At 51.9% G+C, this 27,063-nt stretch overlaps 1 protein-coding gene across 4 annotated transcripts; it reads left to right on the top strand.

Moving 5' to 3' along the window:
• Positions 1-127: 127 nt before the first annotated feature.
• DCAKD (dephospho-CoA kinase domain containing) lies at positions 128-26,523 on the top strand. Of its 4 annotated transcripts, none has more exons than XM_032396554.1 (5): positions 128-342; positions 18,106-18,329; positions 18,706-18,909; positions 22,096-22,183; positions 25,207-26,523. In XM_032396554.1, the coding sequence occupies exons 2-5, from the start codon at positions 18,218-18,220 to the stop codon at positions 25,496-25,498; spliced, it is 696 nt and encodes a 231-aa protein (XP_032252445.1). In that variant the 5' UTR covers positions 128-342; positions 18,106-18,217; the 3' UTR covers positions 25,499-26,523. The 4 variants fall into 4 exon arrangements, with proteins under 4 accessions (XP_032252445.1, XP_032252443.1, XP_032252446.1 ...); XM_032396552.1 differs by having other exon boundaries at positions 18,102-18,329; XM_032396555.1 differs by lacking the exon at positions 128-342 and adding an exon at positions 6,503-6,628.
• Positions 26,524-27,063: the final 540 nt, after the last annotated feature.

Here is a 27,063-nt window from a genome sequence, read left to right as displayed (position 1 = left end):
CCGTGGTTAAGAACAGCTGATTCTCGCGAAACTGGAAGAATGTGGACTACAATACCCAGAAATCATAAAGGGAGGCTGTCCTGGATGGGGGGGGGCACCGCACTACCCGGAAGTACTGGGCGTTCAGCCGCGTTTTGAGAAAAGAAGGGCCCCAGGGTTGGCGGGGCCGACGCTCCGCGACCGGGCGGCCGCGTGGCATGCTGGGAATTGTAGTTCGATGCTTGCTTAGGGTTTCGGGATGAAGCGCCAAAATCCAAGGTTTGACCTCAGCCTGCCCTTGCCAGTGCCTCGGCCACAGGTGAGCCGCTATTGGCTGCCGTTAAGGACCGTTACCATATCCGGGTAAGTAATGAGGCCTGAGGCCTGCGGGTGCTACCCACCGGGACCCCGAATGCGTCAGGCCTTCTTGGAGAGCCTTTGCTGTAAGAAGCCAGGTTGGCTCCTGGCCGCCTTTCCTCCCTGGGGACTCTAGGCGGCACTTGGTCGTCAGGAGTTCGAGGCCTCTTGAGAGGCGGTGGGTTGTGGTGTGCGGAGCACTGATCCTTAGCCGGGAGACCTGACTGCTCGGTCCGGCTTTGCCGCTTCTTGGTCTCCAGCTACAGGTCTCCACGAAACTCCTACAGTGTCCCTAGGATTCTCCACATCCACTTTTTAATGAGCACTTATATGCCAGAGTCTGGGGTAAGGCTTTTCGTATATCTCATTTAATCCTCTCAACAAGCCGAGAGGATGCGTTGTATTATTATTCCCCTTTGGCACAGACGAAGAAACGTGGCCCAGATTGGGTGGTAAATCGGGCAGTCACAAAGCAAGTAAGTGGCAAAATCAGTGTACAAATTTGGATCTGTCGGCCCTTCGTCCCTCTGAGTTCTTTATCACTGAAGAAGTCCCATTGTCTACTTCATCACCCAAGGAAATCAGTTATTAGAAAGTAATGGTGACATCTTAACCTAGTTTTAGCATTGACTGAATGCTTCAATCCCTTGGGTCTCACCCCTGTGTTTGAGTAATTGCACCTGAGGCTTGAGGCCAGGGCCTGAAGACATGGTTCCCATTTCTAGAGATTTCCCATTCAGGTTGGACTGTGGGTTGTACAGCAAGGACATGTTCTTATCCTCAGAGAGCTCCATGGCCGAAAAAAGGAATAATCTTTGCCATTGGGAAACCCTCAACGTGGAAAGAGGGAGAAAGTGGGAAGAAACACTTCGCATCTGACTCAGGGAAACAAAACAAAAAAGAGCTAAATATTGTCAATTAGTTTTTCTCAGTGGCAGGCTTAGAAGTAAATATGATCCGAAACAGCAGATAATCCCCAATCATTTATATCTGATTTTAGAAGGGAAGGACACCCACTCAGACTGAGCGCTGTCACCCACACTCATCTCTCCAGGACCAAGAGTGCTGTCAGTATGATGTCTTCTTTGCAGCTGCGGGCCAGAAGAAGATGTCAGAGCTAATCATAATAAAGCCTTACATGTGTTAGGTGGATTTAATTTCTAGATGTTTCACTTGTTGTAGCTCATGTGACCTTGTAAAGTAGGTAGGGAAGGGGACTTGAAGAAAATTGAGCTTGCCCAAAAAAAAAAAAAAATCACAACGATACCTAGTAGCAGAACCAGAACCCACATCTGATATTCTAATTCCCAACCCTGTATTTTCTTTTCTCACAGACATGCAGAGGTTGAACAAAAGCTAATGAAGCATGACCAGGGCAGAGTGATTGTAGGGTCCACTGTGGAACCTGCCATTCTTGCAATTCAAAGCTTAGAAAGACACTGCCTTGTATTTTACTGCAAACTGAGCAGTTTTTGCTCAGTGGAGAGCCTTTCTGGGATGTAGACAGGCAATGTGACTGTCATGTCCAAGCTCAGAATGCAAGTACCAGTCCAAAGTTCTGGAATCCAGCACCTCTGAGAATTTCAGAGTTCAAAGGCACCTGAAAGGCACTTATTCCCCCCCCCCCCCCGCCACCCCTTAGGCTCTTTCAAGTTAGAATGCTCACTTAGATTTTGTAGAATCCGTTATTTCTCTGTAATAAAATTTAAATGTTATGGTTTTAAAAAGAAATTGAGTATATGTGATACTTTTTAAAAATGACCACTGAAAACTGAATATTGCCACATGTGATTTTGGAATGTAAGTTTACCTTCGAGTTTATTGTCACATTGGGACAGAATGATCACCAAAAGCAGTACAGTGTAGAGTTTCCTAAATTGGGTCTGTGATAGTTTCTTGGGATTCCAAGAGTTCTCATATTTGTTCCTCCCCACCCCCCTACCGCGTAACAGAGAGCCTTCCACCTTCAGACAGTTCTTATTGGTCGAAAGTTGGCCAAGTTCTGCCTTATGGAGTTACGTGGAAGCATATAATCCTGTGTCCCTCTATATAATTGTTACATATTCTTCAATTAATATCTGGTTCCCTAAAATTCTTTTTTCCAAGGTAAACATTCCCAGCTTCCTGAGTGCCTCATCACATTAAAATAGCAGGATTCTCCCATCTAGTTCTGCTGGCTCTTTCTATCCTTACCATTCTGGCTGAAGCATTCTACAAAGGCAGTGAGGTACAGCAGAACCCAAAGGGTGGCTGAGGCATGTGCCTGTGAAACTGCAGATTCTGGAGTTTACTTCTACTGTGGATACCTCTGTTATCCCTTCACAGCTGTTACTGGAGACAGTTGAATATAGTGATTAAGAGAACACGCTTCAGAGTCTAACTCCCTGGGTTCTAAATTCTGGTTCTACCTCTGCCTGATGAGTGACCTTAGGCAAGTCACTTAACCTCTCTGAGCCTTAGTGTCCTCACTTAAAAAATGAGACAATGAAGGCAAAACACTTAGTAAAGTGTCTGAGACAGTCAGTGCCTAATAAATTATTTCCCTTCCCAGGAAGTCAGCATTCCCTGTGATAATCAAAGAAAAACTTTCTCACAATGTCCATCACAGATCAAGGCCCTTGCTGTACTCCCAGCATGTCAGAGATCCATTTCTTCTAATGGGCCTAGGAAAGCATGAGCCAAGTTGTGGTTCATTTATTCAACACGTTGGAGCACTCACCACATGCCAGGCTCTATGGCAGGAACTAGAGAACAAGAGATAGAACAACACAGTTGTCCCCATGCTGGCTTTACTCTACACATTGGCAGCTACACAGACTGACCATTATGGTACAGTGTGTGAGAGAGTGGGAACACCAGATGTAGCAGGACCCTGGAAGCCCCCTTAGCCTGGGGAAAGAGGTTCTGGACAAAAAGATGGCTGAGCTGAGTTTTCAAAGGGGAACCAGACAAATGGGGTGGGGGTGGGGGAGTCCAGCTGCCTGAGAGTGGGGTGCTGTTGAGGTCCTGCAGCGAGAATTATATGAGCCTTTTGGAGGTTGAGACGAGAGAGGCAGGCAGGAGTCGACCAGGAAGGGATGTGGAGGCCATGCTGAGGGGGTTGGGCTTTATCCTGAAGACTCTTGGAAGCTGCTGGAAAGGTTTTTAGCTGGGGAGAGAGATGATGACATTTTTGTTGTTGAAAGATCATACTAGGCAGCAGCCTGGCTGTCCTAAGGAAGAGAGTTTTTCTCCTCTGAAGAACAGGGCTAGTGTGCTCAATTGTGAATAAGGGACAGGGAGATGGTCTTTGGCAGCTTCCTGTCTCCCCTGGAGCTCACTTTCAGGAAGGGTACCCTTCCTTCCTATGACAGCACCTGACACATGGGTCTGGAACGCAGTGGGTCCAGCCTTCTGTGGCTTAAATCTGTGGAATTTAAGAGTGTGCCGGCTATTCCCTGCTAGAAGGCACTTACAGTGAAGTTGGGAAAAACCAGGTGCAATTTGAAAAAATAACACAGCCTGACTGGGTATGATTAAATGAGCTAGAGAGAGAGGTTAACTGCAGTTCAGGGTGGGGCAGGGGGTGCAGATCTTTGGGGCAGCATTGTTAGAAAGGGCTTCCTGGAGAAAGCAGGCTTTGAACTTGGCCTTGGAGGCAACTTAAGTGCCAGATCCTCCATTATAATTTCTGGGGGCCGTGTGGACCCCCCCCCCCCCGAGCTGGAATCACAGCTGCAGTTTTACTTTTTTTTGTTTGTGTGGTTATACAGTTTGCAACCATCTTCTCCCACAAGACCCTGTATTCAGTGAAGGCAGAGAATACGTTGGATTTTCCTCACCTCTGTATCCTTTGGACCAGCACAGAGTGGGCCCTCAATTAACACTTGTTGGATTATTTAATGTGTGAATGAATGAATAGTGAGAAAGAAGGGTTACAGGGAAAGGGCAGAGGCAGGAACACGCAGTATGGTGACCCATTGTGTTTGTTGGTGACCCATAGCGTTTATTGCTCACAAAATGTGCTAGCACACTGTTTCTTTGATCCCCACCATCAACTGTCTCTGATGCTGTGTAATGAGCAGGGCAGATGTTACTCCCCTTATTACAATGAGAACACAAGAAGTTCAATGATTAGTCCGAAGTTTCACTGCTACTTAGTATGAATTCAGACTCGAACCTGGTGTTTTAACACAAAGTCTGGTGCAGTAACTAAATCACTTTCCTTCTTGGCCTTTCCCAAGGGAGAACATATGGTGAGACATATGGTGAGGCACATGTCTAGAGGGGTGATCGGGGCCAGGTCACAGAAGGCCTTAAGTTTCAGGCTAAGAAGTTTGGACTTTATCTTCCAGCTGGTGACAACCTATGGGAGGTTTTTTTTTTGTTTTTTTTTTGAAGCTGTTTAATAAAGGATAAATATTAATGGTATTTGTAAGGTACGGTATAAATTTAATTGCATATTAATATTTATCTAAAATAAACATACAGAAAGTAAATTTAATTTTGAGAACCAAGAGTCAAAGACCCAGGAGTCAAAGGAGTCATCTCTCTCGGACTTAGAGTGTTGTTCATCAAACAACTTGAAGCAGCACCATATTCCATGTATCGTGCTTAATGCCAAGGACACAGAGGTGACTGAGATGCAGGTCATTGTCAGGATGAAACGAGACCGTGTAAGCAGCCAGAGCCAGTTTATTATTGCTATCCTGAGTAAAAGAGGATATGTGTTTGAGCCGAAAAAATCCTTGATGGCATCCCCTCCAAACTGCCAAGGTAGAGCTTCAGTTCCAAGGATGTACCTGGGTCGAAGGCCCTGCAGCATCCTTCAGCCTTTCCTCTGGGATCATCCCAGCAGAGATGCAGAGCGGAGTCGCAGATGCTGTTGGCCCACTGGACCACAAGGACACCTACTTAAAAGACAAGGCCCCTGCCTGTACACCAATGCTCACAATACCGTAAGGCAGTGTCTGGGAAAAGCAGGATCATCTGCAGGGGTTTCCTAACAATATGCCCCAAGAAGAGCTTGATTATTTGAGAGAGGGGAAGGTATATTCCTCTCCCTGTCATTGCCATGGCAGCCAGGGTTACTGATGGGAATATCCCTCTGATGTGTCAGGAGTAGGGAAAAGGTTGAGAACCACAAAGCTAGGTTATCTGTAAATTGTTTGATGCAAGAAGGAAACCGGGCCATTAGATCTGGCCTTATGGAATAGGAATTGGAATTGTTCTGCATGATCCCACAGATAAGAACTAGGGGAGATACTGTATTACCTAAGGAAAAACTTTCTTACTTTTAGGACTAGACTTCAAATTTGGACAGCATGAAGCTCTCTTGAAAAACAGTTCCCCGACATTGGGCATGGCCAAGATTAGACCCCAGAGGTGATGTAGAGGAGATTCAAACACTGGATTGGTGTTTGGACCAAATGTGCCCTTTGATCAAGATGCAAGCCTATTTATTGGGTGATAGCAGCCGGTGCTGTTGACATTAAGAGGAAAGGTTTCAGGGACTGGAGTGGTCAGAGAAAGATACTGAATTACTTCATTCTTCAATGTATCAGATCCCTACTGTGGTGGGCACTGTTCTAGGCACTGGGGATATTTGTGGTGAACATAGACAAGATTCCTACTTTAAAGGAAGCAGAAAGCAGAGGTCCAGTTTAGGGAAAGGAAGCAGGGTAATTAAGGACCACCTACTATATGTGAGACACCATTAGGTATTTTTATGTATTTCTAATGCTTTCAACAAACAGCATAGTAGTGATTATCCCCACTTTAATAGTGGAGACAGGGTGAGAGGCTAAGTGACTTCCTGGGCTTGCACGGACAGACTGAGCTCTACAGCCAACTGACACTGTAAGGCAGCAAACGGATTAACCTCTGAAAATCAGTTTCCTCTTGTGTGGAATGGGGACGGTGGCAGTATCCACCTGTGAAAATTCAATGAGTGCCACACTACAGAGTGCTTTTAGGACCTGGCGGGTTGAAGGCGCGCAGTTACGTGCCGTAGCCATCGCCAGGGGCTGCACAGCTAGAGATGGCCAAGGCCTGAGCTTGGAGCTAGGACTTTCCGGGTCTTTTTTTTTTCCCTTGGCGTGGGAGGGCTCTGGCTCTGAAGAGGCAACAACCCCGCGCTGCCCACCATGCCCAGCGCGCGGGCACTGCGCGCCTTCCCCGCCCACCCTTTCGCCGGCCGGACGTCCGGTCCGCGTGCGCGCGCTCGCGAGGCCCCGCCTTGCCCGCCGGGAGCCAGTAAGCGCCGCTGAGATTGGGCGAGCGGCGACGGCCCAGGCCGGGTCAGAGGCCTCGGGTACGTAGCGCGCCGCGCGGGCGGGCGGAAATAGCCGGACCCGGCTGGGGCTTGGTGAGGGGGGGCGCCCCGGGGCTGCTCTGTCCCAGAGGGCTGGGTCTACCCCGGAGGCTCCGAGGCCCCGCGTCCCGGCGCCGGGCCTGGCTCTGGGCGCTTCGAGCCCCGCCCGAGGCGCACCGGTTGTGCTGCGCGGTGGGGTGGGCAGTGCGCGCCTTGTTTTTTCAAACCTCGGCTCCAATTTGTTGAGCACATACTGTGTAGCAGCCCCTGGGTCAAATGCTTTGGCATCCATGGCTCATTGCCTTGACAGCAACCCTACTAAGCAAGGTGTTATTTTCCCTGTTTTACAGCTGCGGAAACGGAGAAAGGTTTACAGCTAGAATTGTGGCAGAATGTGGTTTCAAACCGAGGTTCAGTCCAAAGTCAAAATGCTTCAGAACTTTGTGGTCAGATCTATTTTATTTTTGTTTTTGCTTTTTTTTTTAAAGGGAGAGAGAATTTTTTTTTTAAGACTTTATTTATTTATTTGACAGAGAGAGACACAGCGAGAGAGGGAACACAAGCAGGGGGAGTGGGAGAGGGAGAAGCAGGCTTCTGCAGAGCAGGGAGCCCGATGTGGGGCTCCATCCCAGGATCCTGGGACAATGACCTAAGCCAGAGGCAGACGCTTAACGACTGAGCCACCCAGGCGCCCCTGATCTATTTTATTTTTGAATCCGGCGTCTGCTCTTTCCAGTTTTGTGAACTTGCATACGTTTCCGACTCCCAGTTTGCTCATCTGGAAAACGGGAATGATACCTATTTCATAGGGTGGATTAAAACTGCTTCGCTGGGTACTGCTGTTTTGCTGAGTGATCATCTCAGACAAGGCTTTGCCTCCACTTTACTTTTCCCCAGGAGGCTGGACTGGTTATAAAGTTTTAGGGAAGACCCCCCCCCCGCCCCCCACCAGGCCTGGGTGGCAGCATGAGATTCCCACTCATCCACTAGTAAAGAGGGCGGCCTGGCCCCCTACCTTTCTTCTTTCCCCAGTTTCCCAAATGGAGACATTGGTACCTCTGTCGTTGAGTTTGCTTATGAAGTTTTATTTCTCCCTTAGTTATGGGAAAATTATCACCCGAATGAACCTTGACATTAAGTCCTAATTTTAAAGATGAGGAAACGGAAGCCTTTGAATAAAGGTTTTGGGGGGGGCGTTGGGGGGAGGGTGATGGCTGATTTTACCAGAATAAATCAGATGGATTTGGCGGGGTGCTGACCTAGGTCTTGGGCAATGCTGGAGTTCTGACTGATGAATAGAAAGTAGGCAGGCGGGTTGGGGTGGTTTTCTTTTCGCAGGGCCATAAATTCCCACCGGATCCTCTTCTGTCTTGTGCAAGGTCTGAATCTGTCCTCCTGAGTAATACGGTTAAAGGGTTCAGATCCTTTCTTGGTGCCTTGCCTTAGGAGAAAAGATTAGGGCTGGTAACTGAAGGCAGGCAAGCAGTGAACTTTGGTTTGTTTTGAAAACTACCCACTGGCACGTTTTCAGATAGCTAAAAATTTTCTCTTGACATTTTCAAAGGAGATAATTTCTGGTTAATTGTAAATATTAGACACTTTAAAAATGCAACTGTTATATCAGGCATGTAAATCTGCAATGGAATCTCAATACCATAGTGATTTGATTTCCCTTATCCTTTGAAAAAAATATACAAACCAGTTTAACCTTTGAAATTTTACATTGCTATTTTTCCTCCAACTTATATTTCTACCTAATTTCCTCCCCAGAATCTTTTTCTAGTATGATACATTTTATGCTTGACAGCCTTTGGTTTGTCGTCCTACGTCTCTGCAACAAATAACAAAAAAATTAAAACTAAAACATTTTTGAAAATTGTCTTGGGGTCATAATATTAAACAATTTTTCTTGGATTGAGTTTTTATAATTGCAAAATATACAATTGATCAAAACACCTGGTTTTGATCAATTGTCAAACATAAGTTTTATTTGAAATGCTTCTCTTTTTTTTTTTTTAAGATTTTATTTTTATTTATTTGACAGAGAGAGACATAGCGAGAGAGGGAACACAAGCAGGAGGAGTAGGAGAGGGAGAAGCAGGCTTCCCTGCGGAGCAGGGAGCCCGATGTGGGGCTCGATCCCAGGGTCCTGGGATCACGACCTGAGCCGAAGGCAGACGCTTAACGACTGAGCCACCCAGGCGCCCCTGAAATGCTTCTCTTAATACGCTAAGTGGAACTTTTTAAAGTTCATGTGTGTATCGTGTATATTTGCTAGAATGAGCAGAACTTTTATTTGTGGCCATAAGCACTGAAAAAGTTGGTTCATGTAAATAAATACGTAGGACTTGAAGACATTTTGTTGTGGTAATATTACTCAGTTCTTTGAACACCCTCCGAGTTATGGCCAAAAAAAAATCACAGTGATCTGTCATTGAAATCAATTAATAATGACCTGCCAGCAGACAGTTCTTTTAGGTCCTCCTTGAACTTTATTGAAGGCAAAGATTTGGAAACCACCTGACTCAGCAGGAGCATTTGTTACGCAGTCACTGTAGGCAGGCACATCCTCGGCATGAATACTGATGTTTCCAAGTGCCCCTTGGTGGTGCCAGGGGAATTTTGCACTAGGGACAGTGCACCTTAGTAAGATTTTGGCATGGGTGGGTAGTTGTGCCTTTCTTTGAAACCTGGGAGATGGGGCAGGGTAAAGGGAGACCTGGGAAAGGAGAGGATGCAGGCATGTTCCAAAGCTGGTCTGTTCCCATTGGTAGAGGCAGTGGGCATTGAGTGGGAAATGTACTCCTACTACACTGTGCCTTTGTGCCCCTTGGAATATCTTCAAGTATGCCCCAGGTGTCCTGGAACTACCATGCACAAATATCTAGCTTCTTTTAGCTTTCATTTCCTCACCTTTAGAATGGGCATAAACCAAAGAACTGACTTACTTCGCTGTGTGGTTGTGCTGATCAAACGGAATGAGGGATGTCGCTGGCACATAGTGTTCAAATGGTGGGCGGCTACTCTTTTTTTTTTTTTTAGATTTTATTTATTCATGAGAGAGAGAGGGAGAGAAAAGCAGAGGTGGAGGGAGAAGCAGGCTCCCCGTGGAGCAGGAAGCCCGATGCAGGACGCGATCCCAGGACCCTGGGATCACGACCCGAGCCGAAGGCAGACACTTAACTGACTGAGCCACCCAGGCGCCCACACTCTTTTTTTTTTTTTTTTAAGATTTTATTTATTTATTTTAGAGAGCGTGCAAGTGCAAGTGGGGGTGCAGTGGGGAAGGGAAAGGAAGAGGGAAAGAGCCTCAAGCAGACTCTGTAGACTCAGCACTGAGCTGCGAGCATCCCCCTCCCACACACACGCACGCAGGGCTCCATCCCACGACCCTGAGACCATGGCCCCAGCTGAAACCAAGAGTCGGCTGGCCACTGAACCGACTGAGCCACCCAGGTGGGGCGGCTCCTCTTATATCCTGCCTGTTGGAAACCTCGCCTTCCTAGGCACTCTCTGTCTCCGTTTCCTCATTTGTGAGTCCCAAGATATTGTCAGCCCAGAAATGTAGGGATAGGAAGTGATATGGAAAAGGTTTTGTTGTTCTCATAGTAGGTTTTCTGAAACAAATACGCTGTTATTTTAAGAGTTAATTTTGAGGGGCCCTTGGGTGGCTCTAGTCGGTTAAGTGTCTGACCTCAGCTCAGGTCATGATCTCAGGGTCCTGGCATCGAGCCCTGTGTTGAGCTTCCTGCTGTTGAGCCCTGCATGGGGCTCTGTGCTCAGCGGGGAGTCTGCTTCTCCCTCCCCCAGCTCATTTGCATGTTCTCTCTCTCTCTCTCAAATAAAATCTTTAAAAATAATAAAAAATAAAATAGTCAGTGTTAAGTTCCTCCTTACCTATGAGCTGGACATTTTTCTGCATGCTTTATGTATTCATTCAACAAATGTTTTTGGGGGCCTTCTATTTGTCAGGCCCTGTTTTCAGCACTTTGGATACACTAGTGCCCACATTCTGGGGAGAGGCAGATTACAATAGATGAACATGTGGATATGTAATACGTTGGTAGTGATAAGTTAGTAAGTGCTATGAAGAAAAGTGGAACAGTGAGGAGACTAGAGAGTGAAATGAGGGTGCTGTTTTATATATTCAGGACAGTCTCCGAAAGGGTGATGGTCAGGCAGAGGAGGGTGTAAGCCATGCAGCCCTCTGGGGGGAGAGCTTTCCATGTGGAAGGAACAGTATATCCACAGACCCAAGGTGGGAGTATGCTCGACATAGTCAAGGAGCAGCAAGGCGACCAGTGTGTCTGGAGGGCTGAGATCAAGGGGGAGGTGATAGGAGATGCTGGGAACAGAGATGCCTGCGTCCATCGTGAAGCCCCTGTAGGACCCTGTAAGGACTTGGCTTGTGCTCTACATGAGAGGAACCGCTGGAGGATTTTGAGCAAAGGGGTGAAATGATTGGACTTGCATTTTTAAGGGCTCATACTAGCTGGTATATCATGAGCAGACGGTTGGGGAGCAAAAGGCAACAAGAAAATCGCTCAGAGGCGACTGCAGTAATCCAGGAGCAAGACGGTGGTAGAAGGACCTAGCGGTGTCTCCCTGGGTTGTGAAGGTAGCAGGGAGCACAGCCAGCAGGGGGCGCTAGTGGGTAGGATGAAGATTGTGAGCGAGGAGCCAGGAGGACACCAAAGTTTTTGGCCTGAGCAATTGAGAGGGTGGAGGATGCCCTTTGGGGAAGTGGAGTAGATTGCAATGACTGTGACATGTCACACACTGAGTTGGGGAAGAGGAGGTGGCCATGACGTGTCACCTCCTTCAATCCTGACAAAACCCAGGAGTCGTCATTATTAATCACATTTTATACGCAAGGAACTAAGCCCACAATGCTGAAGTTGCCCAAGGCCACAGAGCTAGTTAAGGGACAGAGCTGAGATCCCATTTGAGGTCCCTGTGACTCTGAAGCCCCTGAGAGTTGGCATTCCCTGTGATCCTTCCTCTGCCTAAGCACCAGTATAGTATTCCAGTGCAAACAGCCTCCCTGGCCACCCATAAAAGCTCCCTGCACTGATGGGTTATGCTTGGAGAGTGCTCGAGGAGAGTGACCTGTTCCCTCCCCTTCCCTTGGTATTGGCAGGGGAGAAGGGAGACAGGGACTTACCACCAGCACCTTCTCTTGGGGCTCCCTCCAGGTAATTGGCAGCTTAGAGGAGGTACTGACTTAATAGGCCTAGCAGATGAGAACTTGGACTGAGGTTTAAACGGCAGCCTCTCCCCAATAATGAAAGATTAGGAGTGGGGAAACCATAGATAAAAATAGCACGTACTAGTTAACTGGAAAACAGTATATTTTTGCAACCACTGGTTACATGAGAAAATAATTGGGTCCCAAGGCAGGGAATGACTCGTTTTCATGAATGATTATATTGATCATTGGAGCAAAATGGATACATCCTCTTTGGAAAGCAGTTGGAAGGAGAAGCGTCTGGCAGGTCATGCATGCCCAGTGTGAAATCCTGGGAGGCTGCAGGAGGAGGAGGAAGGGAAGCTGCAAGCTAATGAGGGAGCCAGGTCCTGGCCCCCCCAGCACAGGCAGGTTGGGGCTGTTGATTGGGAGATGCAAAGCAACAGAACTTGCTTCCAAGTTAAGTCCTGAGCTCTCCCAAGGGAGGAAAGAAAGAGTGTCCATTCAGTATCAGTTTCTTATTCTGCTTAACCCATGGGGTGTTTTGTTTGTTTCCCTTTTTTTCCCCCAGGAGGGATATACTATCCTCAGGCAGCATGTTCTCATGGAAAAGAGAGCAGGCTGGGAGGTTGGTTCCAGCCTCCCCCTTGCCACTGACAGGAGAATGTGACCCCAAGTATTTTCTCTCCCCTTCCCTAGTCATGGACTCATTCAGTTGTTCATTCTATAAAGAGCTTTCAAACACTTTCTCATAACTAAGAGGGAGCATTGGTGAGTGCTTGGCATAAATGTATGCTAGGCACTTAGAATGAAACACTTTATATGTATGAACTCTTCTACTCTTCACAGCGACTCAGAGTACGTGCCATTAGCTTCACAGATGAAGAAACCAAGTCAACGAAAGGTTAAGTAACGTGACCAGTATCACTCATCTGGTACATGATGGATAGACATTGGGCACTAAGCTAGATGCCACAGACAAAGGGTTGCAAATGACACAGCTCGTGGCCTCGTGGAGCTTATTTTATTTAACACGTTGAAAACAGTCACACAAACACGATGGGTACAGGGAAGGAAAAGAATGGCACAGAGAGAGGTCAGGGACCTGATTTGAGTTGGGGGATGGACAAGGCTGCTCTGAGTGGAGCTGTGATGTGCCTTCTTGCTGCTTTCAGACCCTCACTTAGACCTCCCTGGTCCTGATTTAAGATGATGACCCCCGGGGCGCCTGGGTGGCTCAGTCGGTTAAGCGTCTTGACTCTTGGTTTCAGCTCAGGTCATGATCTCGGGGTCATGAGATCAAGCCCCGCGTTGGGCTCTGTGCTCAGTGTGGAGTCTGCTTGAGATTCTCTGTCTCTCCCACTGCCCCTTCCCCCCACTCGTGCGCATGCTCTAAGAAATAAAATCTTAAAGACATTGACCCCCATTGCTCTTGATATGCTCCCCACCTAACATCACCATACATATTGTGAGTTTATTGTTTCCGCCCTTGCCCCACCCCCCTACCTCCCACAGTAGAGTGTAGGCTTTGCTTGGAGGGGGCAGGCACTCTTGTTTTGAGCAGGGCCTGGTGCCTGATTGGCTGAAGGAATGAATGCAGAATAAACCTAGGGGAGTTAGCTAGGAAGTGAGCGTGGTGGCAGGGGGAGCAGCGTAGTACATGGAGGCTCTGAGGTGGGAAAGAACCTGAATATTCAGGGACAGAAAGCAGGTGTGCAAGGTTGGACCAGGTTCCTTGACTGGGGGGTGGGGGGGCAGAGGGGTCGAAGGTGGGTAGGTTACATGGGGCCCAGAGGCTTCTGTGAGAGGCTAGGAGGATAGGAGGAGAGGGAAGGAGGCAGCGAGGGTTTTAAGCAGGGGAGTGACATGATCAGAAGTCCACTTGAAGCCCTGACCCTGGCCATTTTGGGAGAAGCCAGGCAGGGGCTGGAGGGTGGAGTCAAGAGGCCACTGGACAGGTCTGGGTGCAGGGGATGGGACTTAGGTTTGTAGGGTGGGCCTGGTGGAGTCGGAACTAGGACAGACAGCAATGGCAGCAGGGTTTTGTGTCTGGAGACCCATGAAGCAGCCTACTCTCATTTTTCCCTAAGAAACACTGCCAGAAAAGATTCCAAGAGAGGCTTTTCTTTTTAAGATTTTATTTTTAAGTAATCTCTACACCCAACATGGGGCTCAAACTCACAACCCTGAGACCAAGAATTGCATGCTCCACTGACAAATCCAGCCAGGCGCCCCAAGACCATTCTTCCTTGAATGTTTTTTCTTCATCTTCTCTGGGCTGTTGGTGCCCAAGAGGTAAAAAATGAAAGGCAGTTTGGGGAAGCTCAACGAGAGGGACCTCCCCCCCCATTTACAGAGCACAGTGGAATTCGCTCCTCACTTCATGGACTACAGACCCCACCTCTGCGACTCAGGTCCCAACCCTTTTCTTTACACCCTGCTGTCTTTCCCCTGACAGGGAGAGTGAGGGAGAAGAAAGGATTTGGATGTGGCTCCCCTGGGATTGGAGGCCCACCTTGGCTGATGCCGACAGGCCTGGGATCATTTCCCAGAATCCAGCTTCCATTTCTCTTGTGCTGGGCATTTGCTTTTCTCTGTTACCATGGGACTCGGTGTCTCCTTCCTCCTCCAGCCAAGCTGGCTCTGGGAACAGCTTTTGGTATTGAGGAGGAGGATTCCCAGGCCACCAGCAGTCTCGTCATTCATTGGTCTCCCAGGCGAACATCTCCGGACAGCTCTGTGAAGTGCCGCACTACAAAAGGGAGGAAGAAAGCCCCAGTTAGCATCAGCCCCTCGCTCACAGGTGTGGAGACTGAGGGTCAGACAGGGGCAGGCATTTGGGGGATCAGCTTTTTGTCATTTATGGAGCACTTACCACCCTGAGCCAGGCTGGTGAGAAGGCTCCCACTGTCACACAGTTTTATGGCAGAATGCAGAGAGACTGGGACCCAGGCTTCTTGACTTACAGTCTACAACCTTCCATTTTATTTTAATTTTTTTTAAGATTTTATTTCTTTATTTGACAGAGAGAGAGCGAGTACAAGCAGGGGGAGCAGCAGAAGCAGAGGGAGAAGCAGACTCCCTGCTGAGCAAGGAGCCCGATGCGGGACTCGATCCCAGCACCCTGGTATCATGACATGAGCCGAAGGCAGACGCTCAATGGACTGAGCCACCCAGGCGCCCCTAACCTTCCATTTTAGCAGCGGTTTTGGTGCCGCGCTGGCTGGGACAGTAGGGTGGAGCCCGGGTTTCTGTACCTTTTCTGACGTTTCGTAGGGGATTCAGCTCAGGGCCAGGTTTAGGAGTTGCTGTGAGGTTCCCACTGCCTGCATGTAAATGGCTGTGGGATGAGGGGAAACGAGGACTTCCGAGCCAGCGCAGGAGCGGGGTCGGGAGCACAGGTTACCCGAGGTGCTCACTTCGCCATGGGTCTCCCTGGGAAGGAGCTGCCGCACAGGTCTAGGTGAGTCTTAGGGGCAGTTGGAACCTCAGCCTTCTTTTCCTCCTTGCTAAGCTTAGAGCGGACGTGGGCTCCTGCTCGCTGCAGCTGCCTCCCTGGGCAGGGCCGTGAGCACGCTTGTGAGTGGGTACGCGCACGCACGCACGCACGCACGCACCCTGGCCCGGGGTGAGTCCCGCGTGATTACTCTGGCTCGCCTGTGGCTGCTCTGTTCTTCTTGACTGCTTTCAAGAGTTACTGTCTCTCCGTCCAGTTTTCCTGAGGGGCAGGACCTACGTTTTCCTTTGGTTACCCGAGAGGTCCCCGATGCGGCGCTGCAAGGCACAGAGGAGCTCAGTCCTCAGTCAGCGGAGGAATGAGTTATGGACGGCTTGTTGGACGGGAACAGCTGTTATTTGTCCAGCCCCTTTCAGCCAGGGGCCCCCCACGGCCTCCCAGGGCATGTGCTTCTCCATCCCCTCGGCCTCCCTGACAGAGGCCAAGCAGCTGTTGGTCTGTTTCCACAGATGGTCGACCGAAGCACAGAGAAGGGTAGACATGCATTAAGTTACCCCAAGAGTCTGGGACAGAGCTGAGCCTGGAATTGACATCTGTGCTCTGGTTGCTGTCCATAAGACCTCACCCCCTGTTCTGCAGAGGGCAAACAACAATATGATCATCTAGAAATCATTTTTCTTTGGTTCTGAATTGATTTGCCTATAGCCATATTCACTGTCCTTATTATCTCTTAGTCTAAGGATAAATTAATTTTTCATTTCCTGAGTATGTTAAGGCGGGAGTCTAGACTCAGAGGCGGGAGCCCTGAATTCATGTCAGGCTCCACTAATAGCTGTGGCCGTGGGTAAGTCCCTTCCTCTCTGCTCCTTAATCTCCTCACTGTCAATGAAGAGTTAAAGTCGATTCCAAGCCTGTGAGTCAGCAGAGCTGCGCCATCGCTAGAAATTCCGATTTAGCGTGTCTTGGGAGGGGTCCTGGTCCTGTGAACGGGCAGGAGTTGAGGTCACATGCTCTGCTGAGCCCCTTCAGCCAAATCTGGCAAAGTTGGGTGCCCAGGTGATGGTGGCTTGTTTTCAACAGTGAGGGGCCAGGGCCCGGGGGAGAATTGGCCCTTGCCCCTTCCGTCCACCACCGCCTCTTCTCAGGTTCCACTCCCATTCTTCCAGATTGGTCTTCTGCAGAGGAGAGGCAAGCTCACAGCTCAGGGGACAACAGGACAGAGCTGGGATTACAATGCTGTTGCTGGATTTTCCATTTCAAAGCTTCAGCTGAGTGAACAAAAAAAAATTTTTTGACAACTGAACCTTATCCTTAAGTCCTCTCTGTGTCAACTGGAGGGAGACCACCTGGGGGCGACTCCAGGCTCACAGAGGTTGAGGAGAAATGCTTTGCAAATGGTTTAATAATTGAGTTAGATCTCTCCATTTGGATGACGACTCTGGTGGGTATTCTCCTCTCTCCTCCCCTGGCTGCCCTGGGAGAACGAGCCTGGGCAGATTTAAACTTCTGGGTTGGTCGCCCCCACCACCCACATCCGAGCAGCTGCCTCCCCCTGTCACTCGGTGTGTCCTCAGGGGAGGCAAACTCATTTCAGTATAAGCTCAAGCAAAGTGTAATTAGGACAGTAAATCTGCCATTTTACAAAAAAAAAAAAAAAAGTCCCATGACAGATTTCAAGGTCCTAGAGAAGTGATTTGATGCTGAGGGAGGGATGGGAGAGAACTGGCCTTCAATGTAATTTCTTCCAGCCTGGGAGCAAAGTCCGAGACACGGTAACCCTGTTTACTCCAGAAAATGCAACATGACTTTAAACAAGTCTTTTGTGAGATAGTCGGAGGCTGTAAGAATGGGGACCCCACTTCACAAACGTCTGTTTTAGTCTCCGGGCCTGGCGGTGTGACTTCGGCGCCCGCCTTCCATCCCACATCTCCGTCCTCACTTCCTCTCCTGGACACTCCCCGTGGAAAAGGCAGTGTCCTGAGGGCTTCCGATGCATTTTCTCATTCGGTCTGCAAACAGCCTTAGGAGATAGGTTCCGTCAGCCCCATTTTATGGATGAGAATACTGAGGTCCCGAGGGACAGGCGACTTGTCTAGGGTCACACAGCATCGTGCATGGAGAAACGGGGTCTGCAGAGGCCCCTGCTCCTCAGTCTGAGTGAGCCACACACCCCGGCGCCGGCTCAGCGTTCCCTCCCGCAGCCTGTCCTCCTTCCCTCACATTCCTCCCGGGGAAGATCCACACTCCTCTAAACCTCAGGCCTCCCGGCCCCCGAGCCGCCGCTTCCTCTGGGCTCCCCATCTGGGCCTCTTCTGGTTGAGGAGGGAGGATTCTTCCCAGTCTAGATGAGCCACCCAGACAGTGCTGGTGCTGGGGGCGGTGGGCAGGCAAGACATTCTTCCCCGTGAGCCTCAGTGTCCCCAGACTATAAAGTGAAGGCCAGAGGGGGGCTCTGTGGGCATCTGAAAAGTGCCTTGGATTCACCACACCAGGTGTCCCCTTCCTATGCGAAATTTGCCTGCAGCGGGGTACTGTTCTTCCAGAAAGCACTCTGCTTAACAGCACCTGACTTTGTTCTGCTTACTCAGCAGTTTGATTGCTAAATTTATACTGTGTTGGTTTGCCTTGTTTGTGAAAGTTTTCTAAAGACTACTGGAGGCCCGTCCGGAAAGAGTTTTCTGTCTTAGGATGGATCCAGAGTTCCCCAAGCTCAGAACTCCTCTCTCCCTGCGCAGGCCGCATCTCCCTTCCATTCCTTCGCCCCCCCCCCCCCGCCCCCGACCCTGGGTCTTCAGGCCCAACACTCATCAGGCCTGCTGTCATCCCAGGCAGGTCCTTCTGGAATTCCTGGGGCAGGCCATCCCAGCCAGCCACGCGTGCCCTACTCCGGTGATTCCCCGGCTCCTGGTTCAGCATTCTTACTGGCCTCCTCTCTCCTGGGAAGATGTTCCTGGTGGGCCTCACAGGGGGCATTGCCTCGGGCAAGAGCTCGGTGATCCAGGTGTTCCAGCAGCTGGGCTGTGCGGTGATTGATGTTGACGTCATTGCCCGCCATGGTGAGTTGGGAGGGGCAGGTGGTGGGACTGCACGGCAGCTCCCCTGTACCCCTTTCTGCCATCGTGTCTCACCTTTTTCTAAGTCCTTTCAAGGCCTTGGAGGAGGGGAAGGCTTTCCTGTCTGCCCTGGTCTGATTTCTTGCTCCCTGCCCCCCCCTTTTCTCATCCCTGTCCTTCACCTCACCCTGTGACCCACTCGAGGGGTTCCAAGCGCTCTGCTCTTTTCTTCAACTGCCTTCCCTCCTGTCATTTGGTTTTTGCTCCAACTGAAAGAGGCACCCGTGGGTTCCCCCATCATTTTGCCTTTAGTCATTTGGGGGCCTCCGCCTGGCTTGGAGGCTCTAGAGAGTGACCCAGGCCCCTCCTCATGCCACAGTCGTCCAGCCTGGATACCCCGCCCACCGGCGCATCGTGGAGGCCTTTGGCACCGAGGTCTTGCTGGAGAATGGTGACATCAATCGCAAGGTCCTGGGGGACCTGATCTTTAACCAGCCTGACCGGCGGCATCTGCTCAACACCATCACCCACCCTGAGATCCGCAAGGAAATGATGAAGGAGACCTTCAAGTATTTCCTCCGAGGTAAGACCCAGGGCCTGGGACAGGGGTGAGGCAGAGTCCTCTTCTTCCAGGGCCGGGGCCCTCCTCCTCTGCAGAAAGGTTGGCCAGGGAGAAGGGGAGCTGGCTGGTCCAGCTGTGGAGTTCACACTGTTCCTTTGCACCCCCCACGCAGAGCCTCATGGCAGCCCCAGAGGAGAGGTGCACATGTCCCTCAGCATTTAAAGAGGTTGACAATTGAGTGAGAAGAGACACTTGAGGCTTTTGAGCCACGATCCCCAGGAAGTAAGTTGATTTTTCTAGCAGGGTTGGGAGTAGTAACAGCTGACAAATAATGGAGGACCCAGAATGGCCAGGGCAGGTGCGGGGCAGGGGCAGGGAGAGGAGTCCTTACTCGGAGGATAGTCCTTTGGGGCAAGGGCTCAGTGGAGAGAGTTAGCCTGGCGTGTGCCGGAACTAAAAGAAGGGACAGGGAAAAGCCGGGGTCTGTGCTTAGTTGGCAAGAACCTTCTGGAGGTTGGCAACCTTTCCCAAGCTATAGCCCTGGTGCCAGCCCTGTTCTTAGGACGCTTTTGGGCCGGGGTGACCTGAGCAGGTGCAGGAGGGGGTCGGTCACCAGAGTGGAGAAGCAGAGGGCAGTGGCTTCAGATCAGGCGGGAGGCCGGCCTGGGGCCCCTGCAGATCTGCCCGCCAGCCTCTGGCATATGTAGCCGCCAGCCCGGGCGTCAGAATGGAAAGCCTGGCTGCTTGTCTCCCCATCATCAGTCACAATGCTGAGACTTTGTTCCTGGAGGGTATTGGGGAGCCTTCTAGGTTTTCTCGTGGCTTTTGCACCGTGATCCTGGCCTTATTTTATCCTCTCATGCATCAAGTTCTCAAGTGGAGTGGGGAGCCTCTCCCCACCCCATCTTCCTCTGCCCTGCACCTCCCTTCAGAAGGAAAGAGAGGACTTGACAGCCATCCACGGTGTTGACCTCTCCCCTCACCCCTTTCCCCTGCTCTGGCCGGGGGCGAGAGGGGCCTCCAGGCATCCTCCCTGCTGGACCAGCTTGTTCTGCATCTCAGGACCTTGCTGCAGACCTTCCTCCCTCTCTCCTCCCTCAAGAAGAGTCTCTGGACTCTTTCTGCCTTTGTCCTGCCTCTCGTGTCTGTGTGAGGACCCCTCCTGGCCCCCACCCAGGAGCGAAGCCTTCTGTCTTTCAGTCCTGCCCTTTCGCGTTCACTCCCTGGCCAGTTGCAAGTACATCTGCAGGGCTTTGAGGCAGTGACGGCTCTCCCCTTCTGAAATTAAGCAGCGGATAATGTCACCCGCTCCAAAGTTCTCCTGCTGTGTCATCCACCCAGCCTCCCCTCTCCCCAACCACCACCACTTAAATAAAAGCCAGAAAGCTCTTTTCAGCTCGATAAGGTGAAAAATGGGGACGACAGCTGTGGCTTCCACAGTCCCAGTTTTTCCCTGATGAGTATAACAAATACAACTGTCAAAGTTGGTATAATCAAACGTCAGATAAGATCACCAGCTGTTGGGGAGGTCTCTGTGTAGGCAGACGGATGTCTTAATAGAGTCCGGATAGTTTGCAGAGCTTATCAAGCAGGAGGGATGTGACAGCTGAATAGCCCTTTGCCGGTGAACCAAAGAGCTGGCCACGAGCTCCCGAGAGGGGCCGAGGAGAAAGGACAGTGAGGGGACAGGGACGGGTGGGGGCAGAGCAGGAAAGGGAGATAAGAGGCCCAGAGAGGGTCTGGTCTTGGCTTCTGTTCTGAGCTGGGAGGGGAGCGGGGGACCTGGAACTGCGGGGCCACCCTTCTTCCAGGGAACGGTAGTAATAATAACCCTCATTTATGGAGCACTTGGGAGTGTCTGGGTGAGGTGCTGGGAGTGGTTTTCGAGCCTTCACTCATTTGATCCTTACCGTCTTCCTGGGAGGGAGGTAGCCTTCGCTCACAGATGAGGTTTGTTCAGGGGCCCAAAGTCACATGGTGGGAAAGTGGGGGGCCGTGAACCCAGGCATGTTATCACAGCCCAGTCTCCTAACCCCCTCGTTCAACTGAAGGTTTTTCTGGGGCTTCCCGAGCAGCAGATCCTGGGGAATAGGAACCTCAGTGGCTTGGGTCGTCTGCCCTGTCCCCTGTGCATGTTCTGGCTCTGTGGTGGGAAGTGTTTGCGGTGGGATGCCATCCAAGCCGGGCAGGCATCTCTGGGTGGAGGCAGTGCCCATCCCTTTCCCTCACGGCTCTGGGACCCCTGCCAGCTTTTTACACCTACACAAGGGATCCTGCCCCAAAGAGAACTAGGGAGTGTGGAGCCCGCGGTGTTTGGGGGTGGGCAGCCCCGGGACATGCCCTGTCACCGTGGGTGAGGGTTCCGCCCTTGGCTGGCCTTGGCTTGTATTGGAAGGGCCAGCCAGTGCCTTTTACCACACTGGAGTGACTTATATTTTCTTAGTCATAACCACCCACCACCTCCAGACCAGTCCCTGCGGTCCTTGGCTGGAGGCCTGCCTCCAATGCAGAGAAGCCACCTCTTTCCTTCTGGGGCTACTGCCACTGCCCCCCATATGAGTCTCTCGTGAAGAGTTGGTAGAGATGGCCATGCAGGACTCTTCTTCAGCAGGGAGCCACACTCTTGTTTTTGTTTTTCAGGGTTTTTTGGAGCCAAGATAGGTGAAGGAGGGCAGAAAGGGCCCAGTTCCTCCTGGAAACTTCCCAGTCTCCTCCAACTCTGTGTCATTTCCTTGCTCATAAATAACAACCCTTTAGGTTCAAGATCAAGGTAAACTCAACCCTTGGTGCCTGCCCTGCTCACCTCACCAGCTTTGCCTCCCATTGTACGAGGCCTCCACAGCCAGAGCAGTAGAACCTCGCTGCTCCTGATGCTTTGCTGTCCCCCATTCCTGGAACCCCCACCTCCAAACACTCATGTTCAAGTATCAGAAGCCCTACCTGCATTTCAAGGCCAGTACAAATGCCATCCCTCCTGCAAGGTCTTCCCTGATCATCTTGGGCAGAGATGACTCTCTGCAGCATTCTGTTCTGAGTGGCACTGGAGCTGGCTGGCGTTGAGGTGTTGCCTGTCCTCGCAGGATATCCCTTTGCTAGGGAGCTCCCGATGGTAGGGGCCAATGGCTCCAACTCTGTCCCCTAGCCTGGCACACAGTGCTTAGTGTTTGCTTGCAGAATTGAACCGTGGGCTTCCCGTCTTCTTCGCAGGATACCGCTATGTGATTCTGGACATCCCCCTGCTGTTTGAGACCAGGAAGCTGCTCAAGTACATGAAGCACACAGTGGTGGTGTATTGGTGAGTGTGTGTCATGGCCAGGCCTGACCAAGGCTGGAAAGGTGGGCCCCTGGAGTAAAGCAGGTACCTGAGAAATGGCCCACATCGCTTTGCCCTTACCCCACGGGGTGACCAGGAGGCCCTGGGGGTTTGGGTGGCTGTGTCCAAAACCTATAGGAATGACTTCTGTGCCTGACCCAGATATGCCCCCAAGTAGTTGTGGGAAGTGAAGGCCCCCAGGCATCTCTAGTTGCTTGGGAGGGGCTCCCCCTGCTGGCTATTGGGGGCACTTCAGCCCAGATGCCCTGAGCTACCATGTTGTTAATCACGGGAGCCCTTTTCCCTCCTTTAGCACTTCTCACCTTTCCAGACAGCTCCCACATTTATTACTTCACTCAATTTGCCTTTCAGCATGGGGTGTTTAGGGCAGGAGCTGATCCTTCTGAATTACAGAAGAGAAACTCGAGGGGGGAGTTACTTGAGGGGGTGTCCAGGGTCCCGCCTCCCGCCCCCTGCAGCACCTATGAATAGACAATTGCCAGGAGGGAACTGTCAGAGTCCAGCTAAGGAGGGAGCTTTGTTCTCAGAATCCCTCAGGACACACCACAAACCAGAATCCAGGTTTGGCAAACAGGCAGATCAAACTGTCAGAGAGAATGAGTCACAGTCCCAGTGGGGTGAGAGAGTAGATGAGGCTGCAGGGTGTCTCTGCCTCCCAGAAACCTCCTGGCTGCCACCCACAAGTACAGCAGACAGACACAGAGGTGGGCACTTGGCTCTGTGGGTATTTTGGGCACAGGGTGGCTCTCCAGAGACTGGTGCGTGGGAGGTTCCCAGCACCACCGGAGGTGGGGCCTGGAGTGCTCATGCCCTAAGCTTCACCCTGCCCGCCCCCGCAGCTTCCCACTGAGGGCTGCCATGGAAAGCCCAGTCTGAATCTGCTGAGCCTCCTGGAGGGACTCAGGCATCCTCATAGCTGCCCCCCCGGCCCGTGTCTCCCATGGAAACCGTCAGCCTCTCTGGCTTCTTTATTCCCTGTCTGTGAAAGGCTATCAGCAGAGGCCAAGCACACTCCATGAAGACTTTGCCTTGGAGTCTTAATACAATTGGAACTTTGCACCAAAGGATCAGAAAAGGGGCTGAGGGGGAATCCTCTAGCAGAGGTGAGAACACTGGTTGTATCTGCAGTCACAGATGACCCAGATGACCCCATGCCTGCCCTGCCTTGCTGCACTTCCTTTCCAGCTTGGTCTGTTCGCTAAGAGCAGAGAGCACTGTGGCTCCTGGCGGGTACGCTGGGCTCCGTAGATGGGGCCTGTTCTGCAGGAGACCCTCCAGGCCCGCTCACCAGCCGCAGGAGCCTTTGCCGGGATCCTGGGTGCTGTTCACACCCCGCTTTCAGGCTCGAGAGAGAGGCCAGAGACATGTGAATGAGTGATTATTTGCTTTTCATAAAACGGATCTACACTGGACAAAACTAAAGATCCCCTCATGGATTCCTTTAACTATCAGACTATCCCTGTATCCCTGGTGCATTTGAAATAATATGGGGCATTTACCAAAGTGTGATTATACCAAAATGGGATTATTCACATTTTTGAGAAATTTGCCAATTGCAGAGTAAGTGTTTGGGTAAAAATCCTATTCCCATAAATAGCATCAGTCCTTGAACATATGGGACTCTCTCTGGGCCCCAGAAGGGGCTGTGAGGGAGCTCTGCCTTCACATTCCAGGAAGCCCTGAGCCTAGGCCACACGTTCTGAAGGCTGTGCCCTCGCAGATGGCTCTAAGCCACCTCCGTTCACTCAGATTTCCCTAGCCCCAGATTCACAGCATCCCTAAGATTCAGTCCTTGTTTTTAGCCAGGCAGGGATTGGCCCTGTGACCTTGACAGGACGCTGTCCCCCTAACAAAGGAAACGAGAAGTCAACTTACTTTTCAAACGCCGGTATAGACGCCATCCTTCTACAAAGTCTTCTCTGATTGGCCGGCCAGAAATGATTTTCTGGAGCATTCTGTTCTGAACGGCATTAGAATTGACCAGTGTTCAGGTTGTGTCTGTCCTTGGAAGGTGTGTCTTCACATCCCAGGAGGCCCTCTGGTCTAGCCACACCTAAGAGGAGACCAAACTGTAGTGATCAGACCCTCTCATCTTGCACAGCTGGGAGAGCTCAGGGCTAGTGGCAAAGCAGACAGCCCCCAGATGGCAGAGCCCACTCCCTCTCGTTCCCCCTGAGGGGCTCAGGTAGCCACAGAGCTAGAGAGAGGTTAGAGATGACTCCCTTCCAGGAGACAGCCTGGCAGCCTGGGCAGCCAAAGACAAGACAGTCAGTTTCCTGAGGAAGGACCTAGGTGGGAATAGCAGAGTGGGCGAAAGACCTATTCTTTGAATTTCCTTTGGAGTCGGCAGACTGGGTGGTGTTTAGCTTAGCCTGTGATGCTTTGTCCTGTCCCAAGGACCAGATCCAGCTCCCTTGCTCCAAGGGGAAGCACCTTGGGGCTGGCCCGTCCCTCTGTGTCAGTGGCATCTCGCAAGGCAGCCGCTGTCTTGGCTCTCAGTGTCCAGGGTGAGAGTGGGAAGGCAAGGACAGGGGTCTCTGTGGTGGCTCAGGAAGCTGTTTGGACGAAGCAGGCCCAAGCCCCAGGGGAACTACAGGAAGCAGCTGGTTTGCAGGCACAGGCCTTCCAGTAAAGGTCACCCACCCAGGGACTCAGGATGTAGCTGATGCCAGATGACCAGATCTTCCCAGCTTATAACTGGGAAGTCGCAGGCCTAGTGGCAAGGCAGAGAGACCCCAGATGGCAGAGAGCAGTGGCTGCAATGCCCCCCCCCGTTGATGCTGAGGGACTTCCGGAGCCCATGGTGCTACTAGGGTCCCCACAAAGCGTGCGATGAGGTGGGAGTAGCCTCCCTCCCTGGCCGTGGCCCCGAAAGAGATTTGAAAGCAGGGACTGCCCGCGCCCCCCTCCGCCCCCCGTGACTTGCCCGTGGGAGGGAGGCCGGGGCCTGCAGTGCCTGAGCAGCCCTCCCGGCCCGTCCTCAGTGACCGGGACACACAGCTGGCGCGGCTGATGCAGCGGAACAACCTGAACCGGGAGGACGCAGAGGCCCGGATCGAGGCCCAGCTGCCCCTGAAGGACAAGGCCCGCATGGCCCGCCATGTCCTAGACAACTCGGGGGAGTGGAGCATCACCAGACGCCAGGTGGTCCTCCTGCACGCCGAGCTGGAGCGCTCCCTGGAGTACCTGCCGCTGAGGCTCGGGGTCCTGACAGGTCTGGTGGGCCTTGCCGGCCTCCTGTACCTGCTCACCCGCTACCTCCTGCCCTCCCCCTAGCGGGGCGCTCCCGACGCAGGCAGCGCCAGGCCTTGGTCTCCTCAGAGGCTGAGGCAGGTAACAAATGCTTCCTGTTTCCTCCCACGCCCGTCAACACACACACACACACACACACACACTCTCTCTCTCTCTCTCTCTCTGACTCTGGGCTGAGCCCGGCACTGCCCCCCTGCTCCCCCCCACCCTTCGGAGTGCATCCTGTCTGAGGCAGGGAAACGCCTGGTCAGTAAACACTCCTCCCCACCTTCCCGAGGGCCCCTCCGTCTGGACCCGCCCGCAGAATGGTGTCCGCGATGCGGCCTGAAAGCCATGGTGGGAAACCGTTGTAAATTTCTTGGGGGTGCCGGCGAGGGACACGGTCTCTGTGGCCACTGACAGTGTCCAAAACTGGGAGTTCCCTGGGCTTGAACCCTCTCCCAGCACATGCCCCAGCATGACCAAAACCTGCATCCTGGACCAGGGAAATAATTGTGGACCAAGGGCTGCTACCTTCGGACAGGATTCTCCCCTAGGTTGAAGCCCTTGGCCAGGATGCAGAGAGGACTCCCTTGCTGGTAATGCTGTGGCGGGGCCTCTTGTGGGATGACCCACTGCCCCACCTTGGCATTTCTCCAGCCTCCCCCATACCCGCTCCCCACCTGCCACCAGGCTGCCTCCCACTCCGTGTCTTCCTTGCCCTGAACTCTTAGGAGTCCACACGCACGAGGCTGTTTCCTGCCTCTGTGCTTTCGCTGTGCTGTTCCCTCACCTAGAATACCTTTCGTTTTTCTATAGCTGGATAACTCCCAAGCACCATCTGGAGCCCCGGGCTGGGTCAGGTGCTCTGGGAAAGCCCCCTGCCCACCCTGCCCTGCCATGTTTTACTTTAATCCACGGAATTGTAATCAGCCAAAAGCTGGCTGGTCTCTCCTACTAGACTGTAAGCCTTTCGGCGGCCGGGACTGTGTCTTGTTTATCTCCATGTTCCTGGTGCATAGCCTGACTCGCCATTGGTGCTTAATAAAACAAGGTGTGTTGATCTGAAATGCCCCACACTGCCATTTTTCCCCTAGCACCGTGGACTGACTGAGGTTCCCAGACTTGGCCGATGCCATTTGGGGTTACACTTGGCCTCCTCCCACACTGAGGCCCAAGTCCCTCACTTCCCCGGGCCCAGAGGTTCAGTAGCCCTGTGACGTCTCCTGAGGCCCCTGGAGGATTCCAGCTAGGCCCAGGTGTACCCTGTGGGAGGTGGGTGGAGGGGCTGGGGCAGCATCCCACTTGCTCGCTCCATCTTCCTTCCCCAACCAGTTAGACCAGTGTAGACCTCGGCTTTCCCTTGCCAGGCTTTCCCTTGCCACCGCCGGCAGACCTGCTGAGGTGCTGATCCTGGCCAGCAGCCTACTAAGGCCAGAACTGAGCATGACAAATGCAACAAGGCTGTGGTGGCCATGTTTTGTGTCCCCTTTCCCAGAGCTGCTCGTGCCTCGGAGGCCAGCTCGTGAATGCACTGCACACACACACCCCCGGGGACAAAGAAAGGCTCTGCAGGGAGGTGTCTGGCTGCAGGGTGGGGGCCAGGGCAG

This window comes from Phoca vitulina, unplaced genomic scaffold, assembly GCF_004348235.1.
Source record: "Phoca vitulina isolate PV1807 unplaced genomic scaffold, GSC_HSeal_1.0 scaffold92, whole genome shotgun sequence".
NCBI lineage: Eukaryota > Metazoa > Chordata > Mammalia > Carnivora > Phocidae > Phoca > Phoca vitulina.
Note: the sequence above shows the minus strand (reverse complement) of the source record. Positions and strands in the feature narration are given on the sequence as shown.

Coding starts and splice junctions, on each gene's coding strand:
- DCAKD (XM_032396554.1), top strand. CDS start 18,218: ATGTTCCTGGTGGGCCTCACAGGGGGCATTGCCTCGGGCAAGAGCTCG. Junction 18,910..22,095: donor CTTCAAGTATTTCCTCCGAG/GTAAGACCCAGG, acceptor TCTTCTTCGCAG/GATACCGCTATGTGATTCTG. Junction 22,184..25,206: donor CACACAGTGGTGGTGTATTG/GTGAGTGTGTGT, acceptor GCCCGTCCTCAG/TGACCGGGACACACAGCTGG.